Raw genomic sequence first — 23,719 nt, 5'->3', positions numbered from 1 at the left:
CAGGAAGCAACATGAGAAGGAGAGTTCATAGCATAGTGAACAAGACCCACTACAGAATGGTACCTTCCAGATAGCAGGTAGGAGGGCAGGTCTCACGGGCTAAGCAGCCCACTTCATGTCAGCTGTGTTAGCTGAGAGAGTGGCCAGAACTCAAAGCAGGAAGACACAGAATAGCTGAAAGAACTTCTAGCATGCGTGCGTGCGTGCATGCATGCATGTGTGTACACTCACAAGAGTGTTCCCACTCTGAACTCTGACATAGTAGGGAAGCATAGGGAACTCATGATGAAGTACACTAGTGAACTTCAGTTCACCTGTTGCAAAATCTACTCAATGTGCTGAAATTAAGTAGGGATACTGGGCACCTGTTCAAATACTTATGAAAACAGTTTTCCTGAAAAATAAGTCTAAGCCCAGTTAGCTGGGATTGATTTAATTCGGGTTCTGTGTGTTTGCTTGTTTGTTTGTTTGTTCTTACACTTAGTACGTGTAGAATGAACTACTCAATATGAGTTAGAGAGTTGTCTTGGTAGGAGGCAATTTCTCAGTAACAAGAGTAAACTATAGAACTGAGCTGGCCATGAATAGCTTCTCTCTCTCTCTCTCTCTCTCTCTCTCTCTCTCTCTCTCTCTCTCTCTCTCTCTCTCTCACACACACACACACACACACACACACACACACACACACACACACACACTCACACACCCCTATCACTTCAAAAGAATTAATTATAACATGGAAAACCCAGGGCTGTGAAAATACTCTCCTCTCTTCCCATTAACTCCCACCCACAGGATTTCCACTCTCCTTTGAACTGCTTTTCTGCCTCACTTCACCTTACTTCCTTCAGCTCCTCCCTTGGCCCCACCCACTTGCTTCCTGGGTCTCTTTCTTCTCTAGCTCTGGGCACTAACCTCTTCTTTATTGGCAGTTCAACACTTTTTGCATTTCAGTTTAGAATTTTCAAAAGATTTCATCCATATTCACTTACTGTCAGTCTACTTTCAATCAATACCATTTTTTTTCCATTTTTTGACCAGGGTCTGGTGGGTGACTCGGCCATCATGCCAGGGTTTTTTTTGTTTTTTTGTTTTTTGATGCTACGGATTGACTCCAGGGATCCAGGCAAACACTCCACCCACTGAGCCTCAACTCCAGCTCTGAGCAGCACTGTTTTTATAGAAAATTTACTCCTATACTTTCAGAGAGGAAAGCCTATGAAACCATCCAGACAAGATCAGGCACATTCGGATGCTATGGCCATACTCATGCATGCATCCATTATTTGTGTCTATAACACCCCAGACCTTTGTGTAGATTGTGTTTAATCTTCACAAGCCTCTGAAAGAAATCATTTTTCATTCCCGTTATATAGTTTAAAAAGTGTTGCTGAGCAAGATAAAGTGAGAGATGGAATTTCCACTTAGGTTCATAATCTGTCCTCTGTTCACCACATCACCTACTTTTATAAGTGCTTATTACCATGCTTTCTTGTATATCCAATTTTAAGAAAAGAGAACCTAAGACTAGATATATAGTTTTTTAAAAACATTTTCCTCATGCATCTCCATCTATAAACACAGCTTCCTTTAAGTATATGGGTGGGGGGCCAGAAAACGAAGTGCTGAGGATGCCAATAGGAGCTCTGGGTCCTTTTCCTGTTGATTTTGTCCAGATATAATCAGATCAAAGCCTGGGAGGCTTGTAGACTTGGAAGTGGTCCTGGGAGTGATCCTAGAAAAAATCCTTTGCTTTATAAATGAAGAGGTTGTAACTCAGAAAAATAAAATAACTTGTGCAGAAAAATAAACACTGATTTGAGTATGCACCCAACCTGGGTAAGTGGATTGAGCTAAAACTCGGCTGATGCTCACAGACCGACAGAACTCATCTTGTCCACCTACATGTTTAGGAGTTTCTAGTATCCCAGAATGAGAGGCATTTCCAGCTGGAAGTGTATTGAGCTATGAGCTGCTGAATCCAAATGTTCCCAAGGTGTCTCATAATTGGGAATGAGGGTTTCAAGTGAAGGCCTGAAGAGCAGCTCTCAGGGTAAAGGCAACACCTTCAGCAGGCCCATGGAAACATCTGATGAGTGGGTCCACCCTCGGAGATTGAAAACAAAGTAAGGCAACTGTTGGTGTGCTTACAACTTGCAACAAAGTAAAAATGAGTGCAGATGTATATGTGCAATCGTATATGTACCTGAATGTACAGTGATGGACACATACGTATGTATAGTGATGTGTCGATAAAAGTGTTCATTCCCTGGGTACTCTTGCCACTTTGTAGTTTTTATACTAAGTAGATTCCATATGTCATAGAACTTGCGTAGAATACTGAGAGTGACTAGCATTAGGGAGAAGAACACAGATATGCTATTTTAATGACAAGTTTTGGCATTAGTGCCTTTGTTAACAGATACTTGTAACAATATTTGGTTGCTAAGTGGTTGTTTTGATAACACCGTCTTATTTAGGGCTTCCATTCTGCCCAGCTGATTAACAGCATGCTACCTCACTGGAATCTAGGAAGGAGCTAATGCATACTGAAACCAAACGTGATGCTTAGAAAATCCGTGAGCTGTGTTGAAAGGCACACCTGTGTTCTTTGGCAGGTGAACTGAATCTCAAGTAAAGAATTTCTGCAAATCTTCCGTTCAGTTGGCCAAACTGGTTTTCACTCCTATTGAACACCTGGGGCTGGGGCTGGGGATGAGAGTGGAGGGGGTCCTTTGTTTTTCCTTAATGACCACAGTAATACCACACAAATAACTTTTAATGCTAACGTGTCAGAAGTGGAAAGGATGACGCATTTCAGGGCATAAAGTATTTTCCAGCAGATTTGTGATTTCTCCATTGATTAGTGCTTCTCATAGTAGGAAAGGGTCCTTTGTAATGAACAAGTCATGATTAAGATGTTACAGTGGATAAATTAGAAAAGACTATTTTCTTGATGGTTTTGTTTTTACACTTAAGAATAGTGTGTTATGAATAGTTAAGTGAAAGTGTCGACGAGCTGAGTCCTAAGGAAAATAAGGAAGTGTTTATCAGTTGGAAGCACTCTGTAAACTGCTTTGCAGATTAACTGCAAAGGTTATTTGGGACTACATAATCTCAAATCGAAACAAGACATTTATCTTCCTTTTTAAATATCCTCTGTGTGGTCCCTTTTCATTTTCTGCACATCTTTTATGTTAGATGACACAGTACTTTGTAATATCTTCAGCATTCTTCTGACTACATTGTTTTTAAGCTTTCAAAACAAAAGACATCTAAACTGAATGCTTGATTCATTCCATACTTGTCTTTAGACATTAAAGAAAGCATTTTTTTCCATTCTTGTAGGCTCAAAAATATAACTTCTTACAATACACATGTAATGTGGTCTAGGGAGCTTAACATTGTCAAACTTCAAAGAAAGGGCAGAGAATAGAAGAGAAAGAAAGGTCAATGAAGTCCACAGGTGTGAGGACCCTGGCTAAGGCACTAACAGCACCGCCATCCAGGCCTCAAGTGATGTTTGCTTCACTCCCACTTGTTGTAAGTTGAAACTATGTGTTACAATCTCTACAATAATAGAATATTTCTATTTTTACCTTTTCAACACTGAGATTCATCTTTCTCTCGCTAGTTCACACCATCTGTTATGTTACACTGTCTGTGTACATATTCATGAGTCTCTGCCCTCTGGAGCTGCAGTCTCAAGAGTGCCTCACACTGGGAGCTTGGAAAGTCCTGCTGCCTGGCTGGCCACCCTGGAGAATTTGGCTTCATTAGTGGGTGATACCGTAAAGCAGGGCCAGAGGCTACATGGAGTTCTTCCTTAGAATTCAGAATGTCTTGCTTCTGGAAGCTATGATTGCATAGCTCATGGCCAGGGGATCGTCCCCCACCCCCCGAAAATGTACATTACATAGGAAGAAGTACATTATACTTTACACTTTTAGAGAGAAAACAAAGAGCCTTTTTTTCACAGTTATGTCTTTAAAACAGTGTGCCTTGGGATCCAAAGAGTGGGATTTACAACCATTCACTTGGTAAGCATAAACCTACTGGAGGTCTAATGACCACAACTCCAAACGTATTTTTGTATCAAAAGTCAGTATTCTATCAAGTAAAAACAAGAAATAGTTAACAAATTAGCAAGACACAGCAAAGAGCCTGTGAACAAGGACAAAGTAATAATTTGGATAATACTATTTCACCAACTTCATAGAGAGTGTGCAGGCCTAAAATACGAAATTAAAATTAGATCAGGAATGGGGTTCAGAATTTTGACATGAAACTCTGACAAAAGATGGGAGTACTTCATGGCAGGTGATAGAAAAGAACAAGAAGACACGTTGCAGTCACTACTTGGGGGGAGCTGATGTGAGTAGATGGGAGATGACAAGGAATGGACTCCCCAAACTTTGCTATTAGGTTTGACCCACCAGCGACCCCATACTGACACACAGGATAAGTTAGGATCAAGACCAGAGCAGGAGGTAACCGTGTCTGCCTCTCACTGGCCAAGTGGTGCTCACCCTCAGGTCCGTTTCCACCACTACCCAGTCACTTCAGACTTGAATGTGTTTCATGTGGTTAAAAAATAAAAAATGGAGGGGAAAAAAAAGGTAACAAGGTGGTTACATTCTTCACAATGGGCCAGAAGTAGCTCTGGTGGAGATTGTGAAACTCAGCTAGAAACTTGCTTGTCTGCAGCTGACGGATTTTATGTTTTAGACCTTTGGTTACTTTTGGCAAGAGTTGGATCCTGAAAGGTCACATGAAGAACTACAAGAACTTTTAGTGGACAATAATAAGCCCATAATGGAGCCAGTGTCTTTGTCCTCTCATTTATGCCCAGATTTGCGACCTCAGGAGCTGGAAGGACGCCTTGGTCTTTGTGTTTATCTTGAGACAGTGGAGAAAAGATGAATGAATGCGTTCATTCTTCAATTCAGGCGGGAAAGGTGGAGGAGCTGGTGGGGGTTGGGGAGAGGGCTCAGTCGGAGCAGGAGGCCCTGAGTTCCGATCTTAGCACCCCTGTAAGAGCTGAGCATAATGATGTGCATCTTAAACCCCAGCACTCGGGTGGGGGAGCAGAGAACTGGCTGCTCAGAGCTCACCGGCCAACCAGTTTACAAAACGGTGAGCAGGAGTTTAGTGACGGACCCTGTCTCAGAAAATAAGGTGGACAGCCATAGAAGCTGATATCTAGTGTCCACCTCTGGCCTACATGCACTCACATGCAAGCACACACAGGTGCACACACACACATACAGGTGCACACATGCACACACGCGCACATGCACACATGCATACACACACACACACACACACACACACACACACACACACACAAGCAAGACGGAAACAAAAGTTGACGAGGACGATAGCACAATCAGCAAAGCCGTTGCTATCCAAACCTGAGGACCTGAGTTCAGACCCCCAGTCTCTACCTAAGAGGCTGAGGGTGGTGTGGGGCTGCGGAGAGAGGCAGACAAAAGTGGATCCCTGAGCCTCATTGGTCAGCCGCCTAGCACAATCTGAAAGCCTTGGGCCCTTGTGAGAGAGATCCTGTCTCAAAAAACAAAGTAGACAGCACCCAGGGGTTGCTCTCTGGCTACCACACTCATAGACGTGTACACACACACACACACACACACACACACACACACAGTTGAGCAAGATGCATAGACGTCTCTCCCTTGTTTCAGAACCCTCACTTTACAGACTGGACTCCCCAACCTGAGAGCCGGTAGCTCTGGGGGAAATGAGTCCAGTGGCGACCCCGCCTCGCGCCTTAGTTAGCACAGACCCTCCCTGGGCTCTCTGGTCATCTGCTGGCTTGGAACTGAGCCGGAGCTACAGACTCTTGATTATTACTTTCCGCATACCACTAGGCCAAAAAGAACTGCAGAATTTTGAGGGCAAGGCCAGTTTCAGTCTCCGTCCTCCCTCCTTAACTAGCCAAACAGGGTCACTCAAACAAGCGTGGCACACTGGCCTTTAGCGTTCAGCAAAGCGAGGCTGCGTTACCGTACCGTGTCCTTTCAGGGCACACCAAAGCTGTTGCTGCTCTGCTTTTACAAGGTACCCAGTGAGCCAAGCTATTTGCCATGGGTAGGGCTGGGTCGGGGGTGGCTCGGTGGGAGGCGCCGCAGGCTGTCCACATCTGGTTGTCCCTGGACAGCTCCAATAAAAGAGCCGTTTTCCGCGGCTGGTCTGTGGGAGATTTGGGGACCTCGGGCCCAGGAGCGCGCTGGCTTGAGTGCTTTACAAGTGCGGGCAACCAAGCCAGCTGCTGGGAGGAACCCAGGAGGTCGAGCCCAAAATCGCCCTGCGCGCCCTGGGTGCCCAGGCAGGCGGTGGTGTGAGTGCGGGTCCGCTCGCGCCCCCTAGTGCCCAGTGGGCGGGGCGGAGGCGGTGACGGGGGCGGAGCCTCGGGGCTGGGTGCGCGGGGGTCGCCAAGCCGAGTAGGAGCCAGCGCGAGAGCGGCTGCAGGCGGCGGTATGGCAAGCACGGCCTTGGAGATCATCGCCTTCACCGTCTCCATCTCGGGCTGGGTACTGGTGTCCTCCACACTGCCCACCGACTACTGGAAGGTGTCCACCATCGACGGCACTGTCATCACCACCGCCACCTATTTTGCCAACCTATGGAAGATGTGCGTTACTGATTCCACCGGTGTCGCCAACTGCAAGGACTTCCCCTCCATGCTGGCGCTGGATGGTCTGCATCCCTTCGAGCCCCCATCCCCATTTCTGCCCCTCACTGGCTTTCCTGGCTGGCGCGTCCTCTTAGGAACCCGCCGTGGGACCCCCGGGAGGGAGGCCGGGCCCCACTCTGTCCCCGGGAGGGTCTGCGATACCCGCTGTCCGGTGGGGCGCCTTCTGAACCTGGGAACTCTTGGTAGGGACGCATAGGATCATTTCAGGCGGTTGGCGAGCGACAAGGCTATTCCCGAGTCTGTCTGGGACTTTTGGGACGTAGAAGCTTGCCACCTCACCACCAAAATCTGATTCTCATTAAAATGACACCACTGAGATCCATGAATGAATGGCCATGAGATCCCTTTAGCCGGTTCATTGAGTCTTTGTAAAGCCAGGCACTGAGGAGGGGAGAAAGAACCATAGTGAAGTTTTTTGTTCTTTTTCTTAAAATCCCTCCTACATACTTGATGGCTTGAGGTTAATGCTTCCTCTAAGTTTCAGGAAAATAAATAGCCCTTGTGGCTGCAGCTGGCAGGAGGTGTTGGCCAGCACGAGTCCACAGGACAAGTGAGCACACTTCCAAGCTTTGTGCGTGCATTCTGGGTCTTCCTTGCTTGGTTTGTTTTGTTTTGAGATAGATATTGACGTAGAATTGATTCAGCACCAGCACAATGCTTGCTCAAGTTCTAGGCTCTTCCCAGGATTTTACAAGCGACTAAAAGGACTCTGGCAGAAATTTAAGAAGAGCCGTTTGCATTGCTTCTAGGTTCTTGAGGTGTTTTCCTTTCCTTTATTATTCCTCTTGCAATTTTTATTTGCATAGCTGGGTAAATAGAAGACTTGATTCCCCTAAGACAGTGCTTGCCACAAAAAGCAAACTGTTGCTTAATTCAGTGTTTGATGGAAGCTGTAGAAGGGTGGCACCAGGGGCTGGGCCCTGGTGTCTAAAATAAGTAGCTGGAACACTGTTTATTGCATGCATTGCCGTTGAGTTTCCTGTGCTCAGGAGAGCACACATTCAGGAGACAACAGGCAGGCTCTTGTTTCTGTGGTTTACATTCAGGAACACGGGAATCACAATATGTTCTAGGACTATTCTGCTTGTAACTCTGTTGTTGCCTGAGATAGCCTGCTAGATAAGTATGCTTCCTTCTTCGGGGCAGTTGGGGGGCAAGGAAGAGGAAAGAAATACTCCTTCAAGCTTGGAGTATAGAACAGTGGGATTTCCCTGTTGTGTGTCTGCTGTGAAGGTGGAGATGCTCTGTGGTGTAGGGTGGGTACTGAGGAGGACGCGAGACTCAGTCCTCATTATCAAGAACTTGAGTTGGGCAGGCGTTGAGTAAAGGGAGTTATATGCCACCCATATAGGTGTAAATGCAAAATGGGCATGCTCATGTGATAGAAAATGATATTTTAAAAAAGCAGAAGTGACATGTCCCACAATGTTTTTAAATTAACAACATCTTTGAAGTTGGTACAGATAGAAAAAACTTTTGAGCTGCTGCATGGTTCACTTAAGCCATTGACCCCTGGTGGACACTGGACCCTTTCCAACTTTCCCCTGCTATTAGTGCCTTACTGAAATTCTTTATATTCACCTCTTCGTGTGCATGTATATTTCTGTACACTGTTCCATCGCCAGATCAGAAGAGCGTGCATTTTAATACCCAGCTCACACGGCCAGATTGCATTCCACTAAGAGTGCAAGGACAGCTGCTGTGCTTCTCGCCGCTGTTCCCACCGGAGTCAGACATCACAGCTGCGTCTCACCGCCATTTTACACGGCGTTCTCAGCATGACTCTGACCACTTAACTGACCTACTGACCATTGCCTTTTCCTTTTTTCTATTTGCAGTTTATGACAGTAGTTGTATTGTTTCTTCAGGTTTTTTGTATGGGAATCCTTGATTCCTTGGTGCTTGCTATCTGAACCCACTGCTTGTCTAAATTTATTATATCATTTTTCCGCACTGAACTTTGAAAATGATGACGTAATCACAACTATCAGTCTTTCCTTTGGTGACGTCACCCTCTGTGGTGCACTAGGACATTTTCAACTGTAAAAGACACACATAACTTCTGCATCTCCCAGGAGGGTTCAGCCACAGCTAGTTTTTCAAGTGAAAGGGAGTTGATCTCCCCTCCCCCAGACTCAAGTGGAACTTTCCAGAACAGCACCCTCCCCCCAAACTCCAACCCTGCCTTCTCTCTATCTTGGATTTCCAGGGCAGTTATGTTGGGTGCTGGGCCTGATATCTGAAGTGGAAGGAGAAAGCCACCTGACTGTTGTCTCTAGTGTCTACAGACCGGAACAGCCCTGTTTCCCCTGCTTAAGCCAGGCATAGGCTCCTGTGGGAAACACCAAGAGAGAAGGCCGGAGACTCTGGCTGTCTTGTGTTATGGTAAATAGAATTTCCTATTTGAAGTCAGATCTCTGATTTCTCGTCCTCTGGAGGAATCTCTGTTACTCCTATATTTCCCTTTGGGAAACACGAGGTGTGGCAAACCTAGCATCCCGTGAGGGCTCTGTCCTGTTGGCAGGCACTCACATCTGCCTACAATCAGTCTTCGGTGGTAGAAGGAATTCTTTGGTGGTTTCTTACTCGCGTGCCATTCACCTGTGACTGTTCCTGTTTTCCAGATGAGAAACGGAGATGCAGAGAGAGCCTTAGGTAATGAAGGTCGCCCTGTATGTGAATGGGAGTGTGAGAGTTGACAGTCAGTGTCCTGCCTGCCCTCGTCACTCTTCTTTGCACAAATACGCCACGCTCCTAGTACTGCAAAAGCTTGCGTTCTTTCCAATTAAACACAGCAACTAACTATGCTGCCGATTTGAAACTGGAAGTAAAAGACATATCATTAAGAAGACACTTATCTTTTAAGGGTTACCTGGAAGGTTTTCCGCCACAGAATTCATTTGGTCCAAGTTACCATTTGAAAATTTCGCAGTGGAAGGAACTGGTGATTCCTGTTTATTGCTAACCCGTATTCCTTTCAAAGGGCACTTGAACTTCTTTTCACTTGTTTTACCATGTGCCATCCATTTTTGCTAATGGGGTGTTTGCCATTTCTTGCAGGAGAACTATAAATTATACCTTGAGAACTTCTAAGTAAATACATTCATGCCTCAGCACTTTAATGTGTTAATTAGCTATTAACGGTGTCAGTAAATTAGACCTGTCAGAAATAATGGCCTCCTTGACCAGGTTTTTACTACCACCTCCCTGGATGGTGAACTTCTAAGTCTGCCCTCGGGAGCTGTTAAAAAGCTAGGGTGTAGAGCTCTGCCCTGCAGAAAGATAAACTCTGAAAGTCTGCTGGAACTCACTACAGCCTGAGATTCTGAGTGCTCACAAACCTCAGGCTAATTAACGAACACCACAACCAGTTCCTTTCATGGCTGGTAGGGGAGTTTTCCCTTGTCTTGGCTCCCCATTACAGAAAAATCAGGCCAACTATTGTCTTTAGTGCATGTAGAAAGTTAGCAAGTTATTGTTAGTGTTCTGGAGCCAGGGTGAAGTGCTCTGGACACCAGCTTTCTGGGTAGCACTGAAGAAGGAACACAGCTAGATAGGATGAGAACCTCCTTGTTCCCCTTCTCTCTGGCGTCTGTGCCTAGTGGTCAGGGAAGGTCAGAGAGAGGGGACTTTAGAATGAGAGATTCTGGAAAAATGATTGTTTCTGAAGAGTAATGACTACTGTTATTTTCCCTGCCTTGCAAGCTGACTGGGTTGGACTGGCATTCTAACCACTGTTTACCACGCACAGAAACTCACTCCCTGTTCTAGACTGTAGAACTTAGCCGTTGGTATATTCCAGACCATCTCTCTGCCTGTGATAAAGCCAGTAAGGTAGAGGATGCAACCGCAGATTATGGTTCACAATAAAGGAATGCTTGATTCTGTCTTTTTCTAAATATACATTACACACAGAAGTCTCCCATTTCCCATGGTTTTTCTTTCTTGGGTTCCAATGGCCTATGGTCAACTATAGCCCAAAAATATTAAATGAAAAATTCCAAAATTAAATAATCTAGAAGTTTTGAATATGTTTTATTCAAATAAGCTGTTAATTATTCTGTTTTACCTAATTGTTTTTCTTCTTTTTTTGAAACAGTGTCTCACTCTGGAGCCCAGGCTAATTTTGAACTTACCACCCTCCTAGCTCATCATCAGAGTTCTGGGATTATAGGCCTGTGATTCCCAAGCCCAGCTTTATAGTTGCTATTAATTTTTTCTGTACTTAATCTGTAATTTTTTCATGTATTTACAGCAAAATTGGTGTATATATAGAGTTCAGTATTTGTGGTTTCATGAGAGTTTTGAAACAAAACATATCCCACACTGATAAAGGATATTACTGCATTTGTTTGTGCGTGTCTGTGTCGGGGTGTGTGTGTGTGTGTGTGTGTGTGTGTGTGTGTGTGTGTGTGTGTGTGTGTGTATCCTTCTACTTCTGTTGTTCATTGCTTGCATTCAGAGCAAGCTAAATGCGACCTTCTTTGCTGCCTGTGGTGAACAGGGGACCACTTCTGATTATCCTTGCAGACACTTTGACTTTGTAAGGGGTGATGAGAGCTCTTGCTTCTGCTCGCGCAGTGGCTAGAGGACTCATGGGCTAGAGTTTAAAATAGAGTTGATTCAGTATTTAGTATCAGAGACCCAGCCAGCTCTGAAGCACCATTATCGTTAACAAAAGAATTCGCCATTATCCCAAATCACTAAAAATAAGTTTCTTTTCTGGTTTTGGTAACCTCCACATCAGTGAAATTAATTTCACACCATAAAATTGAAAGACATTGTCGTGGCAGTCTGTGTTTCCGGGGTTCAGGGTGTTTTACCTTGAGTAGAAAGAACAGCCCCCTTCTGCTTTGCAACATGGATCTTAGTAACTGTATTCACACTTTAAACTCCATTCTTCTCCAGAGACATATGGGACTGGAGGCCACCAACACTTACTCCACAAATTTATAACTATTAGCTTACAACTATTAATTATCCTTGACTTTGCTTAAATACTAAATAATGATAGATGACTGTTCCTTATGTTGGCACTTAAGCAGGTGTTTTTTGTTCTTTTGTTTTTATTAGAAGGCTCACATCCCAAAGTGAACCTTGTGTGTGTTCATTTGTTTATTGTATTTGCCTACAAGTGGTGACGCCCCTCTCGCCGCATCAGACCGAAATGTGCTGTTTCAAATGCCATGAGGTGGCTTGTATGGGAATGGTGTATCACTTTGAATTCTGTCCATTTAGAGCGGGTCGGTGCCTGGCCAAAAGCCCTGCTGAAGTTTATTATCACCCCAGCTATGCAAATAAGATACGTGCCTGTGAACACGAGTGGTTCAGTAAGAACAAGCTCACTGACACAAGGCACTCATTTACATGCAAACAGTTGACTTCATTATAAATTATTCTTCTTTTTTATATGCACCTGAACAATGGCACGGTGTCACTAAAATAATTCTTAGACTCACTGTGGGTCCCTCACTCATGCCAGTTAGACTCACTTATAAACTTCCATTGATATCAGGAGACATCTTGCTTCCCAGTTATAAACATCCTAATTTCATAGTTCCAGACTCGCCTCAGTGTCTGTTGAGAAGGTGGGTGCACTAAGGAGTTAGAATGAGAAGCTGTGAGGCATGAACTTAACAAACCTTTCCAGGGTGGGATCCTCTCTACCATGTACTAACTCATCTGCAGCAAATCACAGCACCTCTGCATGCCTCAGTTTCCTCCTCAGTAAACACAGGGATAACTTAAAGATCTACTCAGAGGCTATGCATAAGGTTAACCTTAAAGTGTATGACATAGAATAGGCATTGAGATAGACTTACTTGCTTTCCTGGTCTGCTTTATCACATGAGTTAACCATTGTGTCGCCCCCACCCCAGGACAGTATAATGCCCTTCCCAAGTGGCAATGCAAAGTGAGGTTTTCTCTCTGGAGAGCTGCACATCCAATGTTAACATGAATGACCTGCTCTAATTACAGGTTATATCCAGGCATGTAGAGGACTCATGATTGCTGCTGTCAGCCTGGGCTTTTTTGGGTCCATTTTTGCGCTCTTTGGAATGAAGTGTACCAAAGTCGGAGGCTCAGATAAAGCCAAAGCTAAAATTGCCTGCTTGGCTGGGATTGTATTCATATTGTCAGGTAAATAGTAACTTCTACCAAACATGGTACTTCGGGGTGCTAATAACACGGAGCTGACTGCAGTACTTGCCTGCTGGTATTTTTCAGGTCTGTGTTCCATGACAGGCTGTTCCCTGTATGCAAACAAAATCACAACAGAATTCTTTGATCCTCTCTTTATGGAGCAAAAGTAAGTGTTGTTTTTAGTCTATATGTTTCTAGCTCACAGAAAAATTATACAAATAAATATCTTAGATGAGGACATAGATTTCCCGTATCGCTTTTGAAAATGAAGTTTGTTGGTAAGTGGTACTCTCTGTCATCAAGTTTATGGGTTGTCTTGATAAAAGATGCATTCAGACTTCACTAGCATTGTATATTATCTTTAAATACCTCAAAGCATAGGATTTAGAACAAAAAACTCATCCATTTTCCATCACAAAACTGAAGGGAAATTCAGGAGAAGTTGGAGTGAAGTAAGATGGGAGGAGAGAGTGTTCAGTTGTAAAGATGGAACATCAAAAGGCCTGGACTGTTCGTTCAGAACACTGTTTGCTAAATATTGGGCCTTCTGTGTCTGCTCCGCCTAGCCAGCCTTTATGAAGAAACTGCACACAGTGAAGTTTCTCAACAATGCTGTAGGAGCAAGGTACCCGTCCCTCCCTCCCATCACCACCCCACCCACCCACCCACCCACCCACCCACCCCATCAGTGTGGCTGCTCCTATCCACAGGTGAGTGCCTTGGGACTAACATCATTTGGTTGGTTATTGTTTCTAAGTTGCTGCTTTTTATAGTGGCCCTAGGCTTATTTCCTTGAATTGGGAAAATCCCAGGGATACCAAATGAAAAACAGTCAAGCATATATCAAATCTATTTTTTTTGTCTTCATGAAACTATGCTTACATACTTCTATAGGAAGTTGTGTGTGTACGTGTATGCATGTGCGTGCGTGTGTTCATGCGTGTGTGTGTGTGTGTGTGTGTGTGTGTGTGTGTGTGTGTGTGTGTAGGTGTTTTTGCTATCAAATAGGCTGACAATTGTATTTTAGACTTGAGATAAGTATTATAAATTTTTTTAAAGGTCTAGTATAGAAATAATTGGTCAAGTGGGCATGGCTTTTTCCTAGTGCATTAAGAAGTCTTCAGGCCAGCGGTGGTGGCGCACGCCTTTAATCCCAGCACTCGGGAGGCAGAGGCAGGCGGATCTCTGTGAGTTCGAGGCCAGCCTGGGCTACAGAGTGAGTTCCAGGAAAGGCACCAAAGCTACACAGAGAAACCCTGTCTTGAAAGAAAAAAAAAAAAGATGTCTTCAAAAAATTGCTTTCCTGAGTCTCTCTTTAATATAGTTAATGCATATGGCAGAATAGGTGGAGCTGTAATATTTAGTGGAAATTATGTTAACACATGTCAGTCCCTTCATGGGCCAAGCACAGCATAGCACGGATTCTATCGAATTATTTTACTTCTTCAATGCCCTCATGAAGCAGGATTCTCTCTTGAGATTCTCTTTCTTGGATTGAGGCAAGAAGGGCAAGTCAATGCTGACAGAAACTTGAGCTAAACTCCTCTACACTTCAAACAGGTGGAGTTCTGTACAACACATGCCTCAAAATGTGCAGCTTATAATAATAATTTCATAATTTTTGAAACTAGATGCTACATGTGCTTTTTTATTACAGAGTTTCTGTCATACATTTATTTTACAATAGCTTCCACTAAGAAATTTTATTAAGTAGGAAACAAAAAAAATTGTCCTTGGACCCAATATAATTTTTAACTCTTCTATCCATGTTAGAAAAACATATCTTGATTTTTTAATGTTCTCACTTTTTTTCTGTTGTGTTTTGTGTTTTTGAGATACAGTCTTGTTCTGTAGCCCAAGCTAGTCATAACCTATAATCCTCCTGCCTCAGTGTCCTGAATGCCAGGATTATAAGGGCTTAGCTTCTTGTTTAATTTTGAAAATTCGATTTGCACAGATGTACATGATACCAAACACCGAGGTGAAGATTGGGCCCTCATAATCTCAATGAGGCTAGTTAGCTCAAGGAATGATTAGATCTGAGAATTACAAATTACCATCACATTCTAATTAAAGAGGGGTGACAGGAATCCAGTCTTCATTGAAACAGTGTGTTTTCAAACACTAACCAGTTGAGGATCATGATTTCATCTGGTGTTTTATTTTTTAATCAGCACTTTCTTGGAGGGGGGGGCATTGACTCCCAACACAGAATTAAACTGGTTCATTCCACAGGTCTTGAAAAGTCATCTTTAAAGCAAGACTTTGACCTGGTTTCTTGAGGGAACAGAACATTCTCAGTTGGCTTTGCTAGAATTTAGTAATTCCTGTGTGGGGGTTGGGGATTTAGCTCAGTGGTAGAGCGCTTGTCTAGCAAGCGCAAGGCCCTGGGTTTGGTCCTCAGGTCTGGAAAATAATAATAATAATAATAATAATAATAATAATAATAATAATAATAATAATAATAATAATTCCTGTCTAATTTCAAGTTTATTTGTACTTGAATATGTGTGGGAGTCACAGCTCCTGGCTCTGCCCACATGGGTGAACAGAGGTTTGGAGGAGGCCACTATAGGAAGGTTCTAGCTGTTTCTGATGTCTTAATAGACTGGATTATGTAAGTTTCTTGAGGTCAGAAAGCATCTCTTTCAATTCCACCTACCACAGTGCCTCCAAGTGACCTTCACTGGAGAGAACTGGTCCTTTCAGACCTGTGAAAAGCCTCCTGCTGTGTCTGCAGTATGAGGAGGCAAGATTCTGAGGATGGAGGTGGGAGGCACTAACAAGTTCCTCTTCCCATAAATGCCACACACGGAGCTATACAGCTATCTGTAGTCAGAAAGTTTCTCAGGTCCCACTCAGCCCTGCAGCCACTTATAAAATAATCACTCAGAGGCTTAATATTATTTTCAGACTGTACGGCCCATGGCAGGCCTCTTGCTAGCTAGCTCTTTCATCTTAAATTAACTCATTTCTGCTGGCATCTTGCTGCTCCTTCTTCCACGGCTGGCATCTCCCCCTCCTCTCTTTTCTTCTCTCCGTATCTCTGCTTTGATTTCCTGCCTGCCTCTAAACTGCCCTGCCATAGGCCAATGCAACTTTATTTATCAACCAATCAGAGCAACACATATTCACAGCAAACAGAAAGACATCCACAGCAGTTATCACCAAGTGCCTTCTCCCCAGGGGTTGCCCCAAAAGGTGTGACAGTAAATAGTGTGACTCCCGAGTTCAGTCCTTGGGCAAAGCACAGGAAGACAGCTGTTGGCCACAGGTTCTGGTTTGAATTGTACTCTTGGTACTCTTGTACCCAAACCCCAAAATGTGCTAGAAGCCAGGTCAGGCCTTGGAATGTGGTTCCCTCTTACTGGTTTGTTGATGCTGTTGACTTTCACAGTACTTCTCTCCAGCGTTAGACCTTTGCAGATCTCCACACCATCCCTCTTTCATGTACACCTTGGCTGCCTAAGTTAGGAAAAGCAAATAAGCTCACCAACAAATTCCCACTGTGTGCAAGGAACCCAGTTGCAGCTTTATGCATGATGAAAACATGAGTGGCTTCACGTCTAGAGCTGGGGTCGAGAATCTAGTAGCCTCATGGCCGAGCAGTCTAGTCAGTGCTGGCTGGTCTAGAACACCAGCCTGCACAGTGTCCTTCCACCTGACTTTGGACAGAGGCACAGCACTCACCAGCTCCCTGGCGCTGGTGCCGGTTCCCCTTTCTGTCTTTTTCATCCATGTGAAGATTCTGTTCGGACAACTCCAACATGGGCATTTACGGAGCCGTGAAAACAACCCCTTCTCTTTCCTTTAGGATATTTCAAACCAACTTCCCTCCTTTTATTAAAACAAAATGTAATAAATCCAAAAGAAAGAAAAAAAACCTGCCCTCCTACAAGCTTATGCTAATAGATAACCCAAGGCAAGATTCACAGCCCACATGATGACATTATTCTTACCCTTGCTTTGTTGTCCAAACCATTAACTTCCTGAATGTCTTGTTTTATTTTCTTAAACTGTTCCGAGTTACAACTGATCAGCAGAAAGAAACTGCTTTTCAAATCATTCCTGTAGCCTGTAACCATGACCCATGCAAAGAAACAGAAGAGCGTGCTCTGAGACTCTCTGCTATGTGAGATGTGTCTCTGATGCTTGGCCTCTGAGTCTCATGCTTGGGTCTTGCCCTGGAGGCTTTTCTGTTTTCAGTGTCACTGTGGAATACTCCTCATTCCTGGCATATCTGATTTGATACTTTAGGATTTAGACCATATGAAGGTAAAATCTTTTCACTATTGTGTCTATTCAGTAGTTAGAAATTAATGCTTGCCAGGCTGGGGATATGGCTCAATGGTAGATCCTGTGCTTAATATGAAAATGGTCTAGCTTCAACCCCCAGCAGAGAAGAGAAAGGCATGGGGTGGGGGGTGGAAAGAAAGGAGAGGGGAGGGGAAGAGGGTGGGAGAGAAGGAGGGAGGAGAGAAGAGCTACTTTCAGATAAAGTCTCTCGTTCTGGTTTCTGGTTGAATACCAGCCTTACAGGTACACAAGTGACCTTGCCAGGCTGTTTAACATGTCTTCCACCTTCATCATCAAGTACCGCTGTATGGATGCTCACAAGGTTATTTGGAAAGTGAACTGACGTTGATAAAGAGCCCACAGAGTTCTGGGTAGGAGACATTGTGGAAGTGTTAAGTACTGAGAACAAAACAAACGGTTACATATTAAGAAGGCGTGATTCTGTGACTTCACTTTGTTCAGAGTGACACAGGTCACCTCTGCTTACTGGAATCCCCCGGATGCTTTTGTTAGGCTAGCAAGCCTTTAAACAGCAACCAGGATAGCAAATGTTTGCCAGCTCCTATTTCATTTTACTGACTAGCCTGTGGTGTAATTGTCAGCTTACCCTGAGCTCTGGCAATTCAGTTCCTATCCCTCCATACTCCGGTCAGCCTTCCCAACTTGCCTCCTGACAGAGGTACACCTCTGGGGGATTCCCTCTGCTATGTGCCCACATTCTAGCCCTACTGGTAGCTCCTGCTTGCTGGTTTATTAATTTGTCTCCTAGACCAGACAGGGAGCATCATGAAACAGAATGCAGGCTAATTGTTGGACTTCTTATAGCTAGTCTGAGTTGCAGAACAGCGAGGGTGACAATACAGTGAGGGTCTGTGTCTCTGCATAAGGGACGGACATTTGCTTATGAGATAAGGGTAAGCAGGTGAGGAGAGAGAGGATCCCGGGACTGGAGAGACGACTTGTCTTTAAAGGCTAGGCTCACAACCAAAATGTCAGGAAGGGTCCTGAGTCCAAGCTGCCTGGTGTAGACTCAGCTCTGCTTCCTGATGGCCATCCTTGAAGTTTCACAGCATTCCTGTGTTTTTGTGCTTTGAATCTATAGAACGAGGATAAGACGTTGCAATGGTTAGGTGTGATGGCATAGTTCAGCTGTTTACAATTCTATCTGATGGTGCATATCAAATACTACAAAATGTTAGCTCTTGTTTTGAAAGGTAGTGGTCCTCACATGTATGTTCACACAGCAGAACATCTTCTCTTACAGCATTTTGAGATTAGCAGTAGAGAAACGTTTGCTGGAATGTTAGAGCCCTAATAAAAAAGACAATTGCCTCATCACAGTAACACAGATGGACAGTGTTATAAAGATTAAGGAAAATAACATGATATGATGATACTTGGCCTTCAAGTAAGAGGAAGGTTGAAAAGGGATCTAATGTCAGTCTTTAGGAGAACCCACACAAGGAAGGCAGAATAATGCCCAGTAGTTTCTGGCCCCCTGTGTCACCGCCCTGAGACATGCAGCACCGTATCACACACAGTAAGATGTTACAGGACACTGTCAATTGGACAGGGACTGTGAGACTCTTCTACTAGAACATATCCCACGAGTCTCCTGAAACACCTGCTTTGGCTCTCCATTGTTTTCCAGCACGCTGCTGAGGATTCTGAATGAATGTTAGACGCATTTTAATTGTTGAAGTTTTTTTTTTCTCCTGCTGGTCCGTCTGTTCCTATTCACTTCAGTACAAATGAACTCACCTGCTGGTGCCCACAGAGACTTCAGCACAGGCTCAGCCGTACAGTCGACCCTGAAGGGTCTCAGGGCAGTATTTGCTGTTAGGAATTTCCAAATTTAAAGGACAGCCCTGTCCACAGGGTCAGTTTATTCAGACTTCAGAGTTGCTTGTAAACATGTCACTGAACTTTCTGTGAGCACCGTGACTCAGCACACCATTCCCACTTCAGAGCAGGTAAACCCCAATTATCCACACTGCTGGAGGAGATCAATGGCACTGATGTTACTAAGTAATGGATTTGTTATTGAAATGAATGGTGTAACTCAAGACATGAGATATTTCTACTAAATTATAATTTACCTTGGCTAACATGACATTTAGTTCCACAGTAGATGGCTTCTAAGTTTCCATGAGTAACTGGCAAGTGTCTTGAAAGACACACACTGATCACCTGGTGCAGTGTGAGCCATAAAAGCACTCGGAGACAGGTCGGTCTTGAGAGTCTGGAGCCTGAAAAATCTCGACTCTTTGGGATCTTAGATTAATTCAACTGCCTCATCACAGTAACACAGATGGACAGTGTTATAAAGATTAAGGAAAATAACATACTGGGAAAATGTTAGTCAAAGCTACCAAATTTTATTCATTTTACATCTATTGGTGAATTCACATCGGCATTCTTGACTGCTTATTTTTTTTTTTAACAATACCTTGGAATAATTTCTAACACTCATCTGCTTTCTTATTTTTTTAATGAGTTAAAGAAAATCTTTGCAATGTGTTTTTATCTTTAAAAAAAATGGAGGTGGAAGCAGTTGCCGCCGCACACAGGAAGAAATCAAACAAGGTTCCTGCCGTTACCACCGTTCGGAGGGTTCTAAACTACCTAGTGGCAAGTCACAACACGCTGTAATAATGTGTACTTCATACCTGTCATGATCCACAACTCAGAACTGACACCAGAGGAAGAAAATTAAAAAGTCCATTTTTGTTTTAGTTTTTCAAATTTGAGAATTCCCCATGAAGTCGTCATGACATGGAATTTAAATTTTCTTGTCCTGTTCTTGCTGATGGTTGGGTGCTGCCACTGTTCTGTAAATGTTGGGGATGCCAGACCGTGGGAGGGAACTGTTAACAGAAGAGATGGCATCTTACAGAAGGGAGGTGGACTGTGGCAACCACAGGGTGGGCGGGCGCTAAACATCCCACTCTACATCAGCAACTTGGAGTGTGCAGTATTGGGAGTAAACGTACTTATGCATAATCCCTAGAGAGTACCCATTTACACAAATGTATCCTTGCATTTTTATGGACCTTAGAATATATAGAGGTGTTTACATCAGACAATCATGCCGAAAAGGCTGACTTAGCAATGGAATTCAGTTTTGAAGTATCCATGTGGATAACATGTAAATGTACTTTCTAAATTTTTAACATTTTTTCCTAAAACATATTGTTTTGCATTAAGGCAGCTGGCATATTTATTTTGGTTATTACCAGTCTTAATTAAAACAAGGGCATTGTACTCTCAAATGACCTGTGACCTTCATTAAGGTCACTTCAGTTTTCTGTGGGCCCTGAAAGGATGATCTGTTTTCATTTGTTACAGCCACTTTATTTTTGGAGGGGCTGCTCAGCATGCCCTGGTTAATGACTCCTCACCTTTTGTGGGGGTTGGAGGAAAAGACAGCCCCAGGGCATTTGGAAAAAATTCCACACCCCACAGTTCTGGAGCCACTGAGAACTTAATGAGCCAGGGAGGGAGAGAACCTTTCTGAAATGGGAACTAAAAGCAGGTTTCACTGACTGGATTTAAAAATATTCATAAACTCATTTACAGTGGGAGCAACGGTTAAGAGCCCAGGTTTGGAATCACAGTTCAAGGTTTTAAATATGGGTTCTACCATTTGCTTAGCTGAAATATGGGACAAGTAATCTAATCTTGCGGAGCCTCAATTTCCTCGTTTGCAAAATGAAGATATTTATACCCATACCTCGGAATTGTATGAGGGTAGAGTGGCAGTGTGTGTTAAGAAGAAAAGCACAAGCCCTGAGAGAAAGGGCATGCTGCTTCCGTGTCCTTACTCAAACCACATGTGTTTGTATCTGGGAGGGCTGAGGTCACCTGTGTTTGCACAGACATGCTCTTTGGATTCCATTGTTAGATTCATCACGCTGTACCATAATTATTTGCTTAATGTCTCACCAGCCCCACTACACCACAGGGTCTGTGGGAGGAGCTGCTGGGCTGATTCCCATCATGAACATGCTGAGTAGTGCAGGATGTGGCTTGGATGTCTGTGGAGGAAAGGAAGGAGATCCCCAAGAATCCTTCGTCAAATCAAGTCAGAAATGGAGAGTTGGGTGCAATGTCAGGATGTGAAAATAAGTGGTCCCAGTCCCTTTCCTTAGGGGGGCTGTGTAGGTTAAAGGGCTAAACTATGACCAGAAGTGTGCATTGTGCTCAGTCAGCGTCACCACGGGACTCCAACCCTCTCATGGAATGAAGGCCACAAGCGCAAGCCTTATATAGCTTGAGACACACCAGGGAGAGGATAGGAATTTTTGATTTTTAATTTTTCTGATAGAAGTAAATTCATCTCCTAGTCTCGGTTTGCTAAAGTCACATTCTCTGATAGAAATGTGTTTAAGCTCCACAGGGGCAACAGTCAGATAAGTACTGTCATTGGGCATACACTAAAAACAGTTCATCGCTAAACCAGCTTCTGGCCTCACCCTGGCAGTTATGGATGTGTCTGGAGTGGAGCGTATTTATTCTTCCAGAATAAGGAGGAAACTGTGGTGATGTGAACAAAGAGGCCACACTGTGAGTGAAAGAACTGGCTTGGGGACAAGAGGACACTGCTAACAAAAAACATTCAGCAGATAATTTGAAATTTGGATAATCTTCCTGAAGTGTTGAAATCAGTTTCTTAGCATTACCAAAAGTCAAGAAATACTTCCAGGCAGAGGTGAGGGAGACGTGCCTTGGAAACAGATCCTGGTGGGTGTTGTACTGTCCTTTCTCTCAATGCTGCCTTTGAATGATCCCAGTCAGTGTTTGCCAGATGACATGCACTGATAGGTGTGAACTGAAGTCACTGTTGAGGGAGACTGGGACATGTGTCTCTCGACAGAACGAAGAAAAAATCTTAGGAAGAATCAATCACAAAAACCATCACATCAGAATTGTTTTAAAAAAATAATAATAAGGGTGATGTAGGGTCTCTAAAGACAACTCCAGATACTGCTTTGATGTGTTTGGCAAGATTTACAATGGAAGCCAAGTGGGAAAAATTCTCTTGAAAGTGATCCTACATACATGAACAGTAAAATATATTAAAGAAATGGAATGAGGGTCTAGGGATGTAGACCTCAGTTTGTAGAGTGCTGGTGTAGCATGCATGAGGCCCTGGGTTCTATCCAGGATAATACATAAGCCATCCAAGGTGGTCCACTTGTAATCCCATCACTCTAGAGGTTGAGAGTCAAAAGTTCAAGGTCATCCTCTGCTACACAGCAAATGTGAAGTCCTCCTGAGACCCATTAGTCCTGTCCCTGTCTCAAAATTTAAAAAATGGAATAAAAGAGCCAGTTATTGTTATACACTAAGATCATCATCCCCAAATCCCTTTGGTAAGTTTCCAGATGGTTTGAGTTAATGAAGATACAACGCTGAGGTTTGCTACACAGTTTGTGCTTGTCATGTTCCTTTTGGGAAGGTCATGTCTCGGAATGTGTGGCTCATGGCCTCTATGAAATTTGTTCCTCACTGACCAACCATTCTTAAGAGCTGGAGACGCTTGCCTAATCACCAAGGCAGCTGGAACTGACATCCTCCTTCAGTAAAACCCACGACTGAAAGGAGGCCGGGGGCTCTTTGAGGGTGTATGTCCACTACGCGGTTGAAGGAGAGATGACCTCCAGGGGTAGAGAAAGACGGGTGATGAGGTTTGGTCCCTGTGGGAATGGCCTCCACGGGACGTGTTGTCCTGAGCTGGCCCCTTCCTCTGTGCAGCTGCCACAGGGTGAGTCTGGAAGGATCTGAAGCCAGTTCACTCCTGGACCTCAGGAGTTTAAAGGGGTCAAATGCCATGCACCTGCAATGAGGCACATCTCTGCATCTTTGCATCTCACGAAAACAATAGAAAAGGGGGCAGACATGAGAATCTTCAGACGTGAAATTTTCAGATGTACAGCATGAGGATTTGTCAGTTTCTTTTCTAAGGAATGCCACGCCCCCCCTCGCCGCCATTGCTCCTGATCTGGCCATATCTCTTCTCTGATGTGCGCTTCACTCTTGGTCCTCTGGTGCATGTGTGCACACGTGCAGCCGCGCTCTTCTCCATTTACACCGACTTTCTGTTTCTGCCATTGCCACCCCAGAAGCCTCGAGGTCTGTGGGCTTCCTGAAGCAGATGAAGGGTTAACCCCTACCTGTTCTGTCACAGCTGTTCCTTGCCCCAATCTGTCCCCTGATTCCCCAAGGATGTAAGTACAAGAGAGAAGAGAAAGGATCACATGACAAAGTATGCTTAACTCCATCCCAGATGGGGGGAAAAAGTCCCTGATGCTTTGTAAGCATCATTTCCTACCTGCTAGTGGTCCAGGCTCCAGTAACTCCTACAACTACACAGACCACCATGGAAAGCCTGTATTGGGGTATAAGGGTGCAGAGATCCCCCCTACACAGCTCCTGCCAGCTGCTCTCCACAGCTGTGTGGCTTCCACACCAAGCCAAAGGCAGGCTCTCTCACTTTATGTCTTGTCCATGTCAGAAGCAAGTGGTAATCTGGAACCCCGTCTTCTCTTGACATTGGAC

At 44.2% G+C, this 23,719-nt stretch overlaps 1 protein-coding gene across 4 annotated transcripts in view; it reads left to right on the top strand.

Annotated features, from left to right (window-relative positions):
* Cldn10 (claudin 10) overlaps positions 1-23,719 on the top strand; it is an 89,338-nt gene that overhangs the window by 63,544 nt on the left and 2,075 nt on the right. For 3 of the 4 annotated variants that reach the window (XM_052732477.1, XM_052732476.1, XM_052732475.1), the window contains exons 2-3: positions 12,698-12,859; positions 12,947-13,028. In XM_052732477.1, coding sequence (XP_052588437.1) covers positions 12,698-12,859; positions 12,947-13,028 — 244 coding nt within the window. Of the gene's footprint in view, positions 1-6,442; positions 6,721-12,697; positions 12,860-12,946; positions 13,029-23,719 lie in introns of those variants that run through there. The other variant, XM_052732474.1, reaches the window with a different exon arrangement.

This window comes from Peromyscus californicus, unplaced genomic scaffold (genome assembly GCF_007827085.1).
Source record: "Peromyscus californicus insignis strain IS unplaced genomic scaffold, ASM782708v3 Scaffold_12__1_contigs__length_115047231, whole genome shotgun sequence".
NCBI classification, from domain to species: domain Eukaryota; kingdom Metazoa; phylum Chordata; class Mammalia; order Rodentia; family Cricetidae; genus Peromyscus; species Peromyscus californicus.
This window is presented reverse-complemented; position numbering and strand designations above follow the sequence as displayed.